At 37.7% G+C, this 19,232-nt stretch overlaps 1 protein-coding gene across 1 annotated transcript in view; it reads left to right on the top strand.

Moving 5' to 3' along the window:
* The window catches only part of UNC13C (unc-13 homolog C (C. elegans)), a 769,914-nt gene that overhangs the window by 490,282 nt on the left and 260,400 nt on the right, over positions 1 to 19,232 (top strand). The window contains exon 18 of the mRNA XM_006831631.1: positions 4,005 to 4,090. Coding sequence (XP_006831694.1) covers positions 4,005 to 4,090 — 86 coding nt within the window. The remainder of the gene's footprint in view (positions 1 to 4,004; positions 4,091 to 19,232) is intronic.

The raw sequence follows: 19,232 nt of genomic DNA, 5'->3' as shown, positions 1-19,232 counted from the left end.
ACTGGACTGTCAACCAAAAGAGCAATGGTTCAAACTCACCAGCTGCTACACAGAAACCCTACACAGGGTTGCTATGACTTGGAAACAACTCAACGGCACTTAACAACAACAATATATGTATATTGTAAATTTTCCAGTTTGTTGCTTTTATTTTAAATGATTATTTGGTTTTAGCCTAGGTTTTGTCATTTTGAGGGTTAAACAGTAGTACTTTAAGCCACAGTTTTTCAAAAATGAAAATCCAACTTGCTAGTGCTTATGCAACTGAGAAAACCCAGACACTAACATCTTAATTTTAGATCCTGTGTTTTGATGTTATCTGATTGAAGTTCCTAGGTAAAAGAAAAACTGTTATAGAAGTCACTTTCAAAATCTTTTCTTATGGTAATGACCACCATTAACTGTAGTGCCCAGCTATCTCTTCTGCCAGTTGATCTTTATCCTCAAAATTCAAGAGTATACCCAGATCTAGCCTTCTTAAGTTACTTCTGTGAATAATTGCATCTGTGCCATACACTCTTAGCTTTATTGTATTCAGTTAATTTGTACTTTCTGCTATAGTAAGTTCTTTTTAATTGCAACCTATGTGTCTGGAAGCCACATCAGCCTAAGGGTAGGAAATAGAAAAGGGAAACAGTCACTTAGAACAGATCTCTGGCTCTTTTTTACTCCTGATCTTTGTTGTTAGGTATCATTAAGTTGGTACTGATTCATAGCAACCCTATGCACAACAGAACGAAACACTGCCTGATCCAGGGCCAACCTCACAATTATTGCCACGCTTGAGTTCATTGATGCTGCCACTTGGCCAATCCATCTTGCTGGGGGTCTTTCTCTTTTTCTCTGACCCTCCACCTTACCAAACATGATATTTTTCGCCAGAGACTGGTCCCTCCTGACAATATGTCCAAATATGAGATGAAGTTTGGCCATCCTGGCCTCCAAGGAGCACTCTGGCTATACTTCTTCCAACACAGTTCTTTTGGTGCTTTCAATATTCTCCTCCAATACCTGATCTTTGGTATCTTTCAATTCTGAGTGGCCTCTCAGCTATTGTTGATGTTCTTTATTCTCTTATTCTCCATGTTTCTGTTTGCCCTTGCTGTTCCCTTTCTGTATAGTCAACCTCTCTTACAGCGTGTCCCAAGTTCCCTACCACATGCTGTTGCTGCCTCCCATTTCTATTGAACGTTGCCACAGGAGCAATGATCTGACATGGGAAATAACCTGTCTCAACCAGTTATAACTAACTGTGAATCATTGCTGTGATGTTTTTCCAGAATCTCTGATATATCAAAACAACTCTGTTGCACTTAACCATCTTGATCCTTTCACCCTGTACTTTTTCTTCATTGGAATTTCACATTTTTTAAGCAAATATATCTATTTATGTATATTGTTAACTGACCTCCAGTTGGTTCTGACTTATCACGGACCTATTTAGGGTTTCTGACGAGTGACTGGTAGATTTGAACCACCGACCTTGTGGTTTAAACTGACTTTTCAGTCCAGTGCATTACCCTGTAGTGCCACACTAGGACTCCCATGTGTGTATCTATGGATGAGTGGGCTTCAAAAAGTTCATGAAAAAACATAATATATTCTCATTCTATTTCTTTCCATGAGCTTTTAAGGCTCTCTTGCATTTGCTTCCTTAGTTTGATTCCACTTTGTATTTGAAAGTAAAACTTGAGAGCCTGAGATGCTAGACGAAAGCAGCTGGAAGCAGAGAAGCTGCCTATAGGAACTGGGAATGACTGGAATTCACTAGGGGTCCTAGTGAATGCCCAAGGTGCACCGTCAGGGCCACTGATGGGCTACATTCTAAATGTATGAACAATATATACATAGCTCTACTTTGAATGAGCTGAATCCATAATAGGATTAAAGGTGATCTCTGCCAACCCCAGGACACACCAGGAATGAAATAAATCCTTTCTGGAAGAATTGTAACATCATCTAGAGATTAAAAGTTTTTTTAACAGAAAAAAAAAATCTTGCATTCAGGTAAAGATAAACAGGCATTATAACGGAATTTACAGACTGATTTAAAAATAATTGATATATAGGAAAGTGAGTAAAAAAATCATCTGTGCTCTGTAGAATTTATTTTGAACATCTTTTAGAAAAGACATCATCTCCTTGCTTTTCAGTATACTTTGCCCATCTGTCAACAAGCTATCATACTCCCTTATTTTAAAATATTTAGGCTGAACTGGGAGCCATGAATGCACTTCTGTCTTCACTTCTTCATCAGAGGTGAATCGACATCTTCAAAGGGCTACTTTCAGGGGACCAACCAGGTGAAAGTCCAATGGAGCAAGAGCAAGAGGATGCTTTAACACCTCAAAAGGAACTTTTTGCACTGTCAAAAGTGTGGGCAGAGGTGTGAGGACATGCATTGTCATGCAAGATCACAATGCCCTTATATAGCAGTCCTCTGCAATTAATCAGAAATTTCAGCTTCAGTTGATTGTTGAAAATTTTCCTGATTATATTCCAATACTAGTCCTGGAGAATCCCAACAACAAAGCATTAAGTTTCCAACTGATGGTTGTTTCCGTTCCATACTCTGCCTATAACTCTCAGGCTTATCATAATGAATCCATATCTCATCACCAGCAACAATTTCTTTTTTAAAAGAAATTTATACCTTCCTTTGTGTATCAGTCCACATTTGTTTGTAGATGTTCAAAAGCTTCTGTTTATGCTCTTCCATGAGTTATTTCTGTTTTTTCAAACCCCATCTTTTCAAAACCCAAGTCTGTCGTGGATTATTTCATAGGCAGAGCCATGTCTGATTTGCAATTGATTTACCACATAATCTGCCATCATTCGTCTATTCCACATAATCATATCATGTGCATGCTAAATGTCAACAACTGTGAACATGGATGGATGTTTTAATGTAACTGAAGTGTGGATAATTTTTGACTCACCCTCATGTGTGTCCTATGACAGGACACCAGGGCTCCATATAAGCACTCAACCTCAAGGTCAGTTTGAACTACAGGGTCAGCAGTTCAAACTCACCAACTGGTCCTCGGAAACCTAATACAGGGTCGCTGTGAGTCAGAACTGACTGCATGGCAAATAATAACATCACACGACTTTGTAGTCTAGAGCATGAACCCATAGTTCCACACCTGGACTCATATATATATATATTATTATTATTATTAAGTGCCATGGAGTTAGTTCTGATTCATAGCAACCCTGTGCATGGTTTCCAAGGACGGGTTGGTTTGAACCACTGCCCTTATGGTTGGCAGTGCTTATCATTTAGCACTACACCAGCACTCCAGATATGTAGAGAGAGTCCTGGTGTAGTGCTGTGGTTTAATTCACTGGATGGCAAAGTCAGTTTGAACAGCAAGGGTGGTGGTTCAAGCTCACCAGTCACTCTTTGAAAATCCTGTACAGGGTGGTGGCTATGTGTTGGAACCAACTTGACAGCACTTAACAATCTGTCTCTCTCTCTCTCTATCTATCTATCTATCTATCATCTATCTATCTATCTATCTATCTATCTATCAACTATCTATCTTTCATATATGTGTTTATATATATATATTGTTCATATGTGTATATAGATATATATTGTTCATATATGTATGTATGTATACACACACACACACATATATATGCATACATATTTGTTGTTGTTAATTGCTGTGGAGGCGATTCTGACTCACAGCCACCCTGTATAGGATTTCCAAGTAGCAGCTGGTTGGTTTCAACCACCAGCAGTCTAGCAGTCTAGTTAGCAGTCTAGTGCTTATCCAAAACACCATACTAAGACCCCTAATTTGTTAGCTTACTATATATAATATAATGATATAACATAATATAGCCATGACTGTAATATTATATATGTTTAGTGATATTATAATAAGTATTTATATAGATACAGATGTGTAAATTGATGTTTTCTTATGAGGAGGCTTGGTTATTTTAAGCACAATCCTCTCTCTACTACACTAATAATATGTTTTTTACTTTAGGTTTCCTCAAGAACTGAATATGGGAAAAGTAAGTGCTGAAATTATGTGGACCCTTTTTGCTCAGGATATGAAATATGCACTAGAAGGTAATTGCAAATATCAATGTTATACTGAAATTGTGATTTTTATTTGCTTGGTTTTAAATGTAAAGAATTGACACATTAAAACATTGAATATTGTGATAGTTTTTAAGATGAAGATCAAAATTACTTCTAAAGCACATTGTGGGAAGATAAAGGTCTCAAAGTATTTATTTATATATTTGTGTGTTTGTGAGAGAGAGAGAAACAGTGTAAAAATCAAGTTTTATCAGGCTAAAAAAAACAAAAAAACATAAATTTGATTCAATTTTTAGTCCCTTTTTCTGTTACCAATCAGAAGGTCCCTGGTCGCACAGTGGGAATGAGCACACACAGCTGCTACCTGAAAGGCCAGGTGTTCAAATCCACTAGTCACTTTGCAAGAGAAAGATAAGGCTGTTAAGATTTTGCAGAGTAAAAATATCCATTAATTTTTATTAAACTGTTAGTCACTTTTTTTGCTACTAATAACAGATATAACATTAAGCACTCAATTGCAGAAAATTACACTCTTAAACTGTGTTTTGAAGATTTCTATGATATCTTTTTCCTTTCCTCTCTTTAGTTCCATTACTTTGAGGTATTTTTGTTGTTGTTGTTGAGTTAAGGGTTGGGCTAGGCCTCCATCTGGTTTTGGTATGGTTACAGTTAGGTTTATTTCATTATATTCTTGAATTCTACTTGATTTCCTCTTCATTTGTAAGTTCCTTAACTACGTTATTCCTTATTTTTACTTTATTGTTTGTTGTTGCTCTGGTTCTCTATTTTCAATCTTGTAGATTTTCTTTGAAAACTTTCATGTCTGGGTTAGTCTACATGATATTGTCATGTATGTTAGTTTCAGGTTGCTATCTGCTATTGTTTGTTCTCAATCCAATAAACTCCCTTTAGTATTTTTTGTAAAGTTGGCTTGTTTTTTATACATTCGTTTAATTTCTGTTTGTCTGACAATGACCTACTTTTGCCATCCTATATAATGGACAATTTTGCTGGATATATGATTCTTGGTTGATAATATTTTTCTATCAGCATTTTAGATATGTTATTCCATTGTTCATATGCTTACATGATTTCTGCTGAGAAATCAAGATTTATTTTTGTTAGATCTCCTTTGTGAGTAACTTTTCACTTTTCTTCATTTTTAATTTTGAAAAGTTTGATTGTAATATGTCTTGGTGTTTTTCTTTTGGGGTTTATCCTGTCTGGAATTTGTTCAACATTTTTAAGGGTTTTCATCTTGTCCTTCATGATGTTAAGGAAGTTTTCTTCCAACAGCTCTTGGACAGTATTCTCTATGACTCTTTTGTTCTCTTCCTGATCTGGAATCCTTATCATTCATATGTTATGTTATTCCTCTTGATAGTGTCCCATAGGAATTTTAGGATTTCTTTGGATTTTCTTTTGTTCTTCTTTCTAACTGTTCATCCAGCAGATGAATATTGCAAGATTTTTCTGCAAGTTCTGTAATGGAACAATGATTCACTTCTACTTCCTTGCCCTCTCAGTTTATTGTCTATTTCTGAAGTATTTTTCTTCTCATTGCTGTTTTGTATGGTTCCCATATTTTCTTCTATTTCGTAAGTTTGTTTCCTGAATTATTGTAAAATTTTGTCCATGTGTTCCTCTATTTCATTTGCAATTTTCTTGTTCATTCTTTCACTCTGTTCAAGTTGCCTAATTAGCATTCTTTAAAATTCCTTATGTGTTGTTGTTTTTAAATGCCTTCAAATCAGTTCCAACCCATAGTGGCCCTGTATAGAGTTTCTGAGGAGAGGCTGGCAAGCTTGAACCACCAGCCTTGCAGTGTAAACAACTTTGCAGTCTGGCGCATTAACCCACAGAGCAACACCAAGACTCCATGCCATGCCAGGATTCCTTATCTGGTAGTTAGTTCCAGTATCATTTATGGTGTTATATTTTTGACTCCATATTTTGGTCACTTGTTTGAGCCTCTTTGTCTTGTTTTTTTGTATAAGCTGAATTTTCCCCCAAAGACACTGTGGTATCATGTTTATATTTGATTAACTTATTGATTTAGATTTGATTGAACTTTGTATGTTGGTGTGTTCTGTGTGTGCTCTCAGACACTCACCACCTGTCTCCAGGTGGATTTGGCAGAGACTGAATGTTTGAACGCAGTTTGTTCTCTGTTCACTGTTTGTTTGTGCGTCATAGTTCAGGATGGGTTCACACGCCTTGAGAAGCAAGGGTGATATGCCATGTGCTTGATCCATGCCATACCACAGTCCATGTGTTTTTCTTCTCTCTTACTGTTTCTGCTCAGCTTCCTCTTTCCATAGACACTCAACATTGCTGTCAGATCTTTTGATGCTCAGGATTCTAGGATCACAATGTGTATCTATTATAAATGGTTGACTTAGCCTACTCTGCCATCTTGCCACAGCTCTTCAGTCTCAAAGCATTTAAATGTCTTTTAAAATGTTCAAATTAATATTGAATGTATTTAGAAGAATTTAGAAATATTTATAGTGAATATTCTACTCATAGAGTAATGCTCAGTTCAGGAATATATTATGTCAGTGTGTTAACCAAAGCCACCACTCTTCTATCATGTTGTCTTACTGTGGTAGATTGTATATTGCTGTGATTCTAGAAGCTATGCCATAGGTATTTTAAATACCAGCAGGGTCACCCACAGTGGACAGATTTCAACTGGTCTTCCAGATGAAGATACACTAGGAGGAAGGAGAGATAGACTAATTCCTAATATTTAGTCACTGAAAGCCTTATGAATGGCAGTGGAACACTGTCAGCATCAGAACATTGAATATTGAAATATGAGAAAGCACCAGAACATCATCAGATGTAGTGCTGAAAGATGAGCCCCTCATGTTGGAAGGCACTCAAAATAGGTTTGGGGAAGAGCTGTCTCCACAAAGTCGAGTTGACCATGATGATGCAAGTGGAGTAAAGTCTTCCGGATCTCAAAAGGAAGAGAAGCAGCTGTAAACATCCATTAATAATCAGGACATAGAAATACTTACAGTGAAGATCAAAGACCACAGCTTTCAGAATAGATTGCACCTCAACATAAAGAAAACAAAAATCCTCACCACTGGACCAATAAATAGCCACCATATAAATGGAGAAAAGATTGAAATTATAAAAGATTTTATTTTGCTTGGATCAACCATCAACACTCATGGAAACAGCAGTCAAGAAATCAAATGACATATTGCATTAGGCAAATCTGTTGCACAAGACCTCTTAAAGTGTTCAAGAGTAAAGATGTCAGTTTGAGGACAAAGGTGAGCCTGTCCCAAGCCATGGTATTTTCAATGACCTCATATGCATGTGAAAATTGCACAGTGAATAAGGAAGACCATAGAAGAATTGATTTATTTGAGTTATGGTCTTGGAGGGGAATATTGAAAGTTCCATGGACTGCCAGAAGAACAAACAAATTTGTGTTGGAATAAGTACAGCCACAATGCTTCTTTGAAGCCAGGATGTCTAGACTTCTCTCTCTCTCTCTTTCTCTCTCTCTCTCTCTCTCTCCCCCCCCCCCCTTCTCTCTGTCTCTCAGTAGTAGTAGTCATAGTCATAGTAGTAGTAATAGTAGTAGTTAAGGTCCATTGAGATAGTACCGACTCATAATGACCCTATGAATAACAGATTGAAATACTGCCTGGTCTTGGGCCAACTTCCCAATTATTGCTAGGCCTGAGCCCATTGTTGCCACCACTGTCTCTCATACTTAGGCCATATTAACAGGAGGGATCAGTGCCTGGGGAAGGATATTATGTTTGATAAAGTGGAGAGTGGGAGGAAAAGAGGAAGACCCCATGGAGATGGATTGGACCAGTAATAGCAGCAAAGGGCTCAAACATAGCAGTGATTGTGAGGTTTATACAAGACCAAGCAGTGTTTTGTTCTGTTGTGCACAGGGCCACTATGAGTTGGTACTGACTTGATGGCACCTAACAACAAAAACACCAACACTTAATCAAAGTAGAGCATATTGAGGGATGGGTGAATTGTGTTTATACGTATATTTGCCTACATTGACTTGGAAATGGTATCCATGATTATTGTTGCTATTAAGTGCCATTGAGTTGGTTCCAACTCATAGTGACCCTGTATGTGGTATCTGAGGCTCTAAATCTTCACAGGAGCAGAAAGCCTCATCTTTCTTCTGCTGAGTGGCTGGCAGGCTCAAACCAAGGATGTTGTGGTGCACAGTCCTGTGCTTATCATAGGGAGCCTCCATTATTAGGCAGATTAGAAATCTGACCAAAATTTGCTCAGGGACAATAACAAGGCTTTTCATGAGAAACTTCCCTCTAAATAAGTCAAACTCATAAACTCTGAAGCGAGGAAACAGCTCTCAACTAAGCAATATTGTAAATATTCTTTGAGCATGTGTAGTGTAGGCAAAAGAACCATAAAATAATCTAGCACTCCTGTGTTCTAGAAACTTATTGCCTACTAGAAATATAGTTTTTCCACTTATTCAACAAATATATATTGAATCCTTAGTAAGGAAATGTATGTATGTATATAGACTCCTTATTTTAAGAAATATGAATATCAAAATTATTTAAACAATGATGAAATTATTAGGCATGCTACAAGTATAGCATTTGCAACTTTGATCAGATGTTTATTGAGAATAGGTTAAGTAATGTGTGTGTGAAGTCCTAGTGGGGTACTATAGGATAAACACTGGATTGATAACCTCAAGGTCGGCTGTTAAAACCCACCAGCTGCTAATCAGAAACCATATACAGGGGCACTATGAGTCAGAAGCAACCTGATGGCATTTAAGAACAACAGCAACAAAAATGGGTACCGACAACCACAACAATTTTTTTTTTTTAATTACAAAATGTTAAGGTTGTATCATCAAAAAGTGAGTTCAAGATCAAGGAGTAACAAATAATTTTGTAATCATCTTAACTTTTTGTGACAAGAAAGCATCTCCTCAAGAATTTTTGGTTCAACCTGTTTGTTTTTAAAGCAGCTTTAATGAGATAAAATTCACATACAGTTTATCTTTTTTAAATTTATCATCTAATGGCATTTATATTTGCACAATCACATACATTTTCTGGTAAGTATGATGAAAATAGTTTGGCAATAACTTGGATTGTATTGTACGGTTTATACATCTTCCTGTTCCAGAAGATAGAAGGCTTTTGAGTGCAGCATTTTGTTTGATATCTTTGTATCCATTAAACCTTAATGGAAACTCAACATCTATTTGTTGATTTGAGTGCTGTTGCAAATGGCGCAATCCTGGCCAAGGCATTGTGGAGACAAGGTTGGTATACTCAACATGTTCAAGCTAAACATGTGTAGTCTTACAAATTGGGAGACAGCAAAGGAATGAAATTCAGAAAGATTTATCACTTACTTTATTGTGAAACCTTGGGCAGTTAATGTATAACCTCTCCAGATATTAGTCTTCCTATCTATAGAATGGCAATAATAGCTCCCATTATTGGTTGGTCTGAGAATGAAAAGAAGACTTAAGGGTACTGTTGAAACTCTAAATTACTATGTTAATGAAGGGAAATGTATTCTTATGTAAGGGAAGAAAACTCATTTCAGTGTCAAAACAGTCTCCTTTAGGGATTAATCAAAGTTTTAAATGCCTCTGAGTAAATTCATAAATCCATGTTAATCTGTGCATTCCCTCTCCACTCTTCACTTTCACCATTTCAGTTTAAAAGGTGGATTTAAGAAACTTATTCTTGTTTTCTTTAATGTAACATGAGTAATAATTATTAGAGGAAAATGAGAACTCAGAAGATCTCAGAGTAAAAGGCATATACTTAAAAAACCTTCCTCTGACAGGCTCTTTTGCACATTGATAGTAAAGCTCTTACTCTCCCTATTTGCCTCATATACAATGTTGTTAGAATTAATTGACTGTGGAACAGTGCTTCAGGCTGCTGACCTAGAAAGGCTCTGTGTCGTTATATAATTTGGGCTACATAGTTCGTTTTGTGATTAAAGCCTCTGAGCTAGACAGGTGAACAACCTCAACCTCTGATGAACTCAGGTCAACAGAGGAGGGCTAGTTAGAATTATGAATTTACCACTTTTTGCTTCACTTCATGAACTCATCAATCTCTTTAAAGAAATATTGGCATTAAAAAATAAAACAACATTTTTCGTAAGTTTTACTGAACCTATGTGAGCTTGGTGATGATGAAGGATAAACACTGGGCTGCAAACCACAAGGTCAGCGATTCAAGGCCACCAGCAGTTCTGCGGGAGAAAGATGAGGCTTTCTGCTCTGGTCAAGATTCATAGCCTCAGAATTCCTATACAGGGTCTCTGTGAGTCAGAACTGACTCCATGGCACTCAACAACAATGTGTGAACTAAATTGTTTTGTTTTCATATTTGACGTTAATCACTTATAGGCTTGATCAGTAGTAATTGAGTTGATCACTGGGGAGATAAACTTACTGAAAAAAATCAGAATACATTATCAAATTTTTTTATGTGTACTTTCTGTGAGTAAGTGGGGTGGGGGTAGAGATGAAAGGTCTCATTTTATAGCATAATGGAATTAATTTTGCAAAACTTTTTTGCCAAGAATTTCTCTTAAAAACTTTCAGGCAGGTACAAATACGAGTTTTGACATAATTTAGACCTAGGATTGAATTCAGGCTCTGTCCATTTCCATTTGCTTATTAGCTATGATTTGGGACACATTATGATACTCATAACCTCAGTTTCTACATACTTAAACTTGAGACAAAAGCTTACCTCATGAAGTTGCAAGGAGAGGACCAGAAACAGAGAACGAAATAGAAAGGGGTTTCCTCACATATGTTGTTGTTGTTAGGTGCCATCGAGTCAGTACCAACTCATAGCGACCTTATACACAGCAGAATGAGACACAGCCTGATCCTGGGCCAACTTCACTATCATTGCCACGTTTCAGTCCACTGATGCTGCCACTTTGTCAATCCATCTCTCTGGGGGACTTGTTCTTTTTCTCTGACCCTCCACCCTACCAAACATGATATCCTTCTCCAGCAACTGGTCCCTCCTGACAATATGTCCAAAGTATGAGAGACAAAGTTTGGCCATCTTGGCCTCCAAGGAGCACTCTGGCTGCACTTCTTCCAACATGGATCTGTTGGTTCTTTTGGCAGCCCATGGCACTTTCAATATTCTCCTCCAACACCATAACTCAAAAGCATCAATTCTTCTACTGTCTTCCTTATTCACTGGCCAGCTTTCACATGTGTAAGAGGTTTTTGAAAATACCATGGCTTGGGTCAGGCGCACCTTAGTCCTCAAGCTGACATCTTTGAGGTTCAACACTTTAAAAAGATCTTGTGCAGCAGATTTGCCTAATGATTTCTTGACTGCTGCTTCCATGAGTGTTGATAGTTGATCCAAGAAGAATGAAGTCCTTGACAACTTCAGTTTTTTCTCCATTGATAAGAATGTTGTTTATTGGTACAGTGGTGAGGATTTTTGTCCTCACATGTAGTAAATAATAAATAGCTCTGGTAGCGTAGTGGTTACGAATCGGGCTGCAAACCGCAAGGTCAGCAGTTCGAAACTACCAGCTGCTCCATGGGAGAAAGATGAGGAGTTCTGCTCCCGTAAAGATTAACAGTCTCGGAAACCCTGTGCAGGGTCGCTATGAGTCGGAACCGACTCCACGGCACATAACAACAACAACTATTGTGACAAAATTGAGGACTATAATTTGGTAAACAAGATGTTGGAGACAATTTATAATAACCCTAAAAACATCTAAATGCTTTCTATGTAATTGAAGTGCCTTATTGGGAACTAAGGAGCCCTGGTAGATTAGTGGGTTATGCATAGGGCTAATAACTGTAAGGACAGTAGTTTGAATCCACCAGCTGCTCCATGGGAAAAAGATGAGGTTTGCTGCTCCTGCAAAGGCTTGTTGTTGTTAAGTGCCATCAAGTCGGTTCCGACCCAGAGCAACGCTGTATTGTGTTTCCGAGGAGCAGCTGGTGAGCTTGAATCACCGACCTTGCAGTTCAAACGACTTTGCAGTCTGGCGCATTAACCCACAGCACCACATCAGGACTCCTGTAAAGGCTTTTTGTTGTTGTTGTTAAGTACCGTGGAGTCAGTTCTGACTCATAGTGACCCTGCGCAGGATTTCCAAGGCTGTAAATCTTTACGGGAGCATCTTTCTCCCATGGAACCGCTGGTAGTTTCGAACTGACGACCTTGAGGTTAGCAGCCCAATTCATAAGACTACGCTACCAGAGCTCCTTCCTGTAAAGGCTTACAGCCCTGTAAACCCTATACAGGGTCAGTATGAGGCTGAACTGACTCAATAGCACATAACCACCACCTTAGTAATTGAAATGTGTAATTGGCAATTCCAGTTGAGTTGCAGACATTGTATTTATCATCTTGGTATCCACTGAACTTGGTTTCCTGGCAAGTCTGAAATCATGACAGGGCACCAGTTGTGTAACATATGTCTGTGTCTTCAAAGTCTTTATTAAGAGCAAAACCTGCTAGGTCCCATGATAGCGGCCAGATGGTAGCTTGGGTCCACAAGGATCTACGTGATTGATCATTCTGTAAAAGAGAACTTGAATTCTTGAAAATGCTGGTTCTACCTAGGTTTATGACAGGGCTTCAATTCATATGCTGAAATTTCATTACATTTGGAGATGGATGTGATTAGGTAGAAGTGTAAGGCATTTGTCAAATTCTCAAATGAATTCTTGTATAGCCATATAATTAAGAGTCACTGAAAATAAATTAGTTTAAAATGGCTATTTTAATTAACTTAGGCCCAGGTGGAATGAATTATAATATGTAAAACAACATAAATTGGGTCTTAATTTCCCATCTTTCACCTGACATTAGTACACTCTTGTAGATTGTTATTGTTAAATGCCATTGGTCAGTTCTGACTCATAGAGACCTGTATAGGGTTTCTGAGGAGCAGTTCATGATTTTGAACCCCTGACTTTGCAGTTCAAACCGATCTTGGGGTCCAGTGTTTATCCTACAGTGCCACACCAGGACTCTATCTTATAGATTGTTGTTGTTAAATGCCGTCAAGTCGGTTCCAACCCATAACGACCTTGTATAGGTTTTCCGAAGAGCAGCTGGTGAGTTTGAACCACCGACCTTGCAGTTCAAACAGCTTTATAATCTGGTGCTTTAACCCACAGTGCCACACCATAGATTAGTGTTCTTCAAACTTGAGCGTACATTGAATAACCTGGAAATCTTGTTAAAATGCAGATTCTGATTGAGTAGAGGTGTAGCCATATTCTTGATTGGTAGACCATGAGTTGAGTAGCAAAGTTTCAACAATAGTGTTAAAACTAACATCTCAGTTATGGACAGTCTGTCTTTTTATTACCAGTCTTTGCTGCCAGCATCTTAGGTACCAATAGATGAAGATTCTCAGACTAGCTTTTCAATTTCCGGCTCACCATTCTAATATGCACCATTGTTACCATTGACATGTCCTCACAGTTTCCATGTGCTTCGGAACATTTGCACATTCAGTAATTTCTGGCTGTGTTTATTCCTTTCTTATTTACTTTTTGAAGCTTCTCTTAAGGCAGTATGAAACCCCTACTCTTCCTTTTGTCTGATATTTAACAGTAAGTGTTGAGAAACAATGAATACATGTGTGGAAGCTTATGTCTGCAGTCAACAACATAGTTCTATGTTTTATTACTAAACCCTAAATTTGGAGTGAGATTACCCTAAATTGAGGGAGCTCTGGCAGCATAGTGATTATGAGTCGGGCTGCTAATCTCACAGTCAGCAGTTCAAAACTACCAGTGGTTCCGCAGGAGAGAGATGAGGCTTTCTGCTCATGTAAAGATTTATAGCCTTGGGAACACTATACAGGGTCGCTATGGGTCAGAACCGACTCGACAGCACTTAACAACAACAACAATTAGTTGAAACCAACTTAATGTTGACAACAATCACAACAACAACCTTAAAATTTTTCTCATATAAAGATGTTCTTATGCTAAGTATATGCTTACAGCAATTCTTTTTGCAACATGATGTTGATGTAGCAGCTCTAGAAACAATGTAATAATCATAGAAAGGGGGGAAATATGAAATAATCTTTCATTTACCCATGTGTGTGTTTTGAATAAACGGTGAGAGGAGGTATTGGGTTCATGGTGAGGGTGAAGTTTCACTTCCTTGATCAACTGAATTATCCATGATCTCTGTCAGGCCTTTTCTGTTCATGAACCCCCACCTTCTTTTTCATAACATCCCACTACTGATTTTTATTAACGTATCTTCCAACAGAAACCCTAGTCTAAATCAATGGAAAACAAATGAATACAAAACTGAAAATATTGTTAATTTTTAATACCCATTATGAAAGAAAGACAGAAATGGTCTAAGTCAGGCCCATTAGCATAAAACTCAATAGGAAAAAAAATGAAAGAGACATTGATGACTCCGTCAAGCAGGCATATTAACTCTTATGTCAATATCATAAAGGAAAGTGAACTTTCACTACAAAACTTGCTTATTTGTATACTCAAATAGAAAAATATAAGTATACACTGCATTTATGTCAAATCATTTTTCATTTTTTGCCTTGCAGTCAAATTCCAACTAGAGGAAATAAATTTTTCTTCAGTGCTTACATCATTCTTTTAATATTATTTTAAGTAAAAGAAATCTTACTGTATTTTGAAACATTCAAATCATTTTAATGCTGCATAAGCTATACATTATAAGAAAAGATGGATAACTCGCTTTATTAATGTTAACTGACTAGCTTTACTAATATAATTTTATCAAGATGACAAGTGGGAATGTTAGTAAACATTTCATAACATTTTTTCCTACTTATCTGTTTAGCAAACTTTCTATATATTTTCCAGGGGGAAAAAAGGGTTTCTTCTGTTTTAGTATAATAAATGGTCTTTTAAACTTGTTGTCTTCGATATTTTTTTTCTTTTTCTACTGATAGCAGCACTCTAAGGCAGATTAGAACAATCCCATAGGGTTTCCAAGTTATAATCTTGATGGAAGCCGACAACCACATCTTTTTCCTGTAAGTCAGTGGTCTTACTAGTGACATTTTCAGTTACAAGCATTGTGAGCTCTCTAAGGATAAGGAACTTCAATGATGATTCCAGGTGTTTGTTGGTGTTAAATGCCATCAAGTCGGTTCCAACTCATAGCGACCCTGTATATGGTTTCTGAGGAACGGCTGGTACGTTTGAACTGTCAAGCTGGCAGTTCAAACTGACCTCGTGGTCCAGTTTATTATCCTGCAGTGCCACACCAGGACTCCAATCCAAGGTGTAGCTTATACCAAAACTAGGAACCCCATATGTATGAATCCCAAACCACCAGTTACCACTGGATCCAGTTCAACTCCAGAGTAGACCTGTGTTCTGTAAGGTTTCCAAAGCTGTAATCTTTCAGAAGCAGATCAACAAGATTTTCTTCCAAGGCACAACTGAATGGGTTTCATCTAACAATCTTTAGGTTAGTGGCTGAGTGTTAATTGTTTGCCTCAACAAGGGACTCTTGCATATATGAACATGTGTGCATAATTTAGAGTGAATTTCTTCTTAGAGTCAGGGAGGTAACTTGTTATAAGTTTACTAGTATATGCATATGTTGTTAAGTGACATCAAGTCAGTCCCAACCCATAGAGAGCCTACTATATATGGTTTTTGATAAGCAACTGATGTGTTTGAACTACTGATCTTGTGGTTTGAAGTTCAATGCTGATCCTACAGCATCATACCAGGAGCCCATATTCTATGTAGAAGTATATTATTCATCAATTTAGTTTTCCATATTATTATATGAATAACGGCATAGTAAAGTTTCTGTTCCTCAGAATGACTTTCATCAGCTAAGCCTTTTGGCATCAAAGGTTTTCTAATACATAACTATCTATTTTACATTAGCAGCACAGCACACAGAACATATGGGAAAACTCTAATTTTATGAGCCAGAGCCAAAATTTACCCTTCAAACAAGCTGGTTAATAAATATGAGCTATCAGATAGTACAATTAAAAATCTAAAAACCTGGGCCTCGAACCAGTTCATTCTGGTTTGACACCCTGCTGAGAATTTGCATTTCCTGCCCAGCTATACTGAATCAGAATCTACAGTTTATTAACTGCACCAGATGATTCTTATAGTTCTTTAGGGGATAATTAAATGTACATAAGAATCACATGGGGATCTGGTTAGAATGTAGATTCTGAGTTAGAAATGCAAATTCTCAGCAGGGGAATGAACCAGAAGGAACCAGTTTGAAACCCAGCTATAAATAGTTCATTAGATGCTCTGATGGTGTTGGTTGTGTGCCTTCGAGTCTGTTCCGACTAACAGCAACCCTGTGTAGGGTTTTTATGACTGCAAGCATCTTCTGTAACAGAAAGCCTCGTCGTTCTCCGGCAGAGCAACTGGTAGGTTCATATTGCTCACCTTGCTCATAAACCACTACATTACCAAGGCTACTCACTAGAGAAAGAAGCCCCCATTCCTTCTCCTGCATAACCTGGAAGGCTCAGGGCTCTTCAGCAAATTCAGTTTACTAAGGTGTTTAAGACATCTTCCTTACCCCTCTCTGAAATCTAAATGAGGAGGGAAAGACATTTTTTAATTAAAATTTGGAAGCGGTGGCAATGGCTGTGTGCAGTAGATTCAATTCTGATTCATAGCCATCCTGTATAGTGTTTCCATGGCTATAAATTTTCACAGTAGCAGAAAGCCTCATCTTTCTCCCTTGTACCTGCTGGTAGATTCTAATTGTTGACTTTTCTGTTAGCAGCTCAACTGATAACCTACTACAAGGAAGGGGTGGTTGTTGTTAAGTGCTATCTTGAGTTTCAACTCATAGCAACCCTGCAAAGGGTTTCCGAGGAGTGGCTGGGGGTTTGGACAACTGACCTCGTTGGTCATTAGCAGTCCAGTGCTTATGCTACAGCACCACACAAGGACTCTGTTACTAGGAAGTGTTGTTGTTTTTGTTGTTAAGTGCCAGTGAGTCAATTCCAACTCATACTGGCCTTGTATGGGGTTTCCGAGGAGAGACTGGTGAGTTTAAACTGCTGACTTTGCAGTTCAAACCGACCTTGCAGTGCATTAACTTGCAGTGCGACATGAGGACTAGGTAGGAATGGCAAAGCAATCCTGCTTACATGAATGAGCCAGAAGTAGCTGCGTGGGCATACACACTAAAAGCATATAATCTGTAGAAACGAAACCTATTTTTCGTCTTCTAAATGTGTTTTGGAGACCTAGTGTGCTGCTTAGGATAAGCACTGAACTGTTCACTGCAAGGTTGGTGGTTCAAACCCACCAGCCACTCCTCAGAAACCCTATACAGGGTCACTATGAGTCACAGCAGATTTGAGGGTACTGTGTGTTAATGCATCATACTGTAAAACCAATTGAACTGTAAGGTCGGCGGTTCAAGCTCACCAGAAGCTACTCAGAAACCCCATACATGGTTGCTATGGGTCAAAAATGACTTGACGACATTTAACAACAACAACAAACATATTTTTAAGAGATGTAGGGGATTCTTGCCTCTTGTCATCTTTACTTTGAAGGAACCCATCAGTGTTAATTCAAATACCCTAAAGTGAGAAGCACAAAGCCTCTTTCACACTTAGAGTAAATGCATTTCACAGTTTCTTCCTCCTTGGCAGTCCTTCTCCATTTACCCCCACCCTATAATTACATCGAAACTACTTGTTTGTAACAAGAGGGTAAACTGTGTGTGTAATTAATCTATAAACATGCTGACTCAAATATTTGACTTGTAAATAACAAAAAAGACAAATAGGCATCTGGGAGTGTTTTCATTGCTATTACTCATCTTAACCTTTAGCCATCTAACTAACTCACTGTATTATCTACTTCAGTAAAAGAAAATTAAAATATTTTGACCTGAGTAATATACTATGTTCCTTTGACGTAAATGAATGTTAGACTAGGTGTGTAATTAACTGGTGGGTCACTATCCCTGGTCCCTAAATCTCCAACTCAAAAAGTAATCACGTAACAAAAGCTGGGCTGAGCTAACTTCTCAGACTATGATTGTGTCTCAAAAGCAGGTTAGCAAATACATTTGTCCAACACACCTAGTGTATTCTGAAGTTCAGTTCAATGACTGGTATGTGTCTGTATTTTCACAATGGTGAATCTCAGTGGAAATGATTGTCCAAAAGCCCAACTGTTGTTGTGAATTCGGTTCTGATGTATAGGGTTTCCGAGATGTGGTTGGTGAGTTTATTAAAATCAGAAGATGCAGCATTACTTATTTAGATATTTCCAACAGTTACATGGCCAGAATATAAGTAACACTTAAGTCTTTGTTGGCACATTCTCTCTGCCCACACCTAAATTAAAACAAGAAAATTTTAGTTGCGCTGCACAAACTTCTGTTTTTAGGTTTACCCTGAGGAATCACAATTGATCATTCAACATTGATCATTCAACGGTATAATTAGGCAACTTGCCCACTTGGGATCTTAAGAAATATTTAGCTTTCTCCGTACCTTTTATCCCTCCAGGAAATATTAGAATTTAAATTCTTTGAAAAAAACTTCAGAGTACACAGTGATGGAACACAACTGACCTCTATGTTAGCTTGGCACTTCTCAGTGAAACAGCCATACACATATTTATGGTATTCTCTGTTTTGAGCTAAGATCTATATGATATCAGCAAGGATAGTCCATGTTCCATATCCTTTTTGGAATCACATTTTTGTATCTGGCAGCCCAAGTACTGATGCACCTGTTCTTAAATTATCTTCAGGAAAATTTTACTTACATGTGATATTAATGATGCTATTTGATCATTTCCACATTCTGTTGAATCACCTTTCTTTGAAATAGACACGAATATGAAACTCTTCCAGTCAGTTGGCCAAGTAGCTGTCTTCCAGGTTTCTTGGCATAGATTAGTAAGTGCCTCCAGTGCCACATCAGTTTGATGAAATATTACAATTGGTATTCAGTCAATTCCTAAAATCTTTTTTTTTTTTTGCCAATTTCTACAGTGAAACTTGGGTTTCTTTCTTGAGATACCATTAGTTATTGACTATATGTGACCTCCTGAAATGGTTGAATGCCGACCAATTTTTTCTGGCACTGTGACTTTGAGGTTTGATTTTTTTTTTTT

This window comes from Chrysochloris asiatica, unplaced genomic scaffold (assembly GCF_000296735.1).
Source record: "Chrysochloris asiatica unplaced genomic scaffold, ChrAsi1.0 scaffold00004, whole genome shotgun sequence".
Lineage (NCBI taxonomy): Eukaryota > Metazoa > Chordata > Mammalia > Afrosoricida > Chrysochloridae > Chrysochloris > Chrysochloris asiatica.
This window is presented reverse-complemented; position numbering and strand designations above follow the sequence as displayed.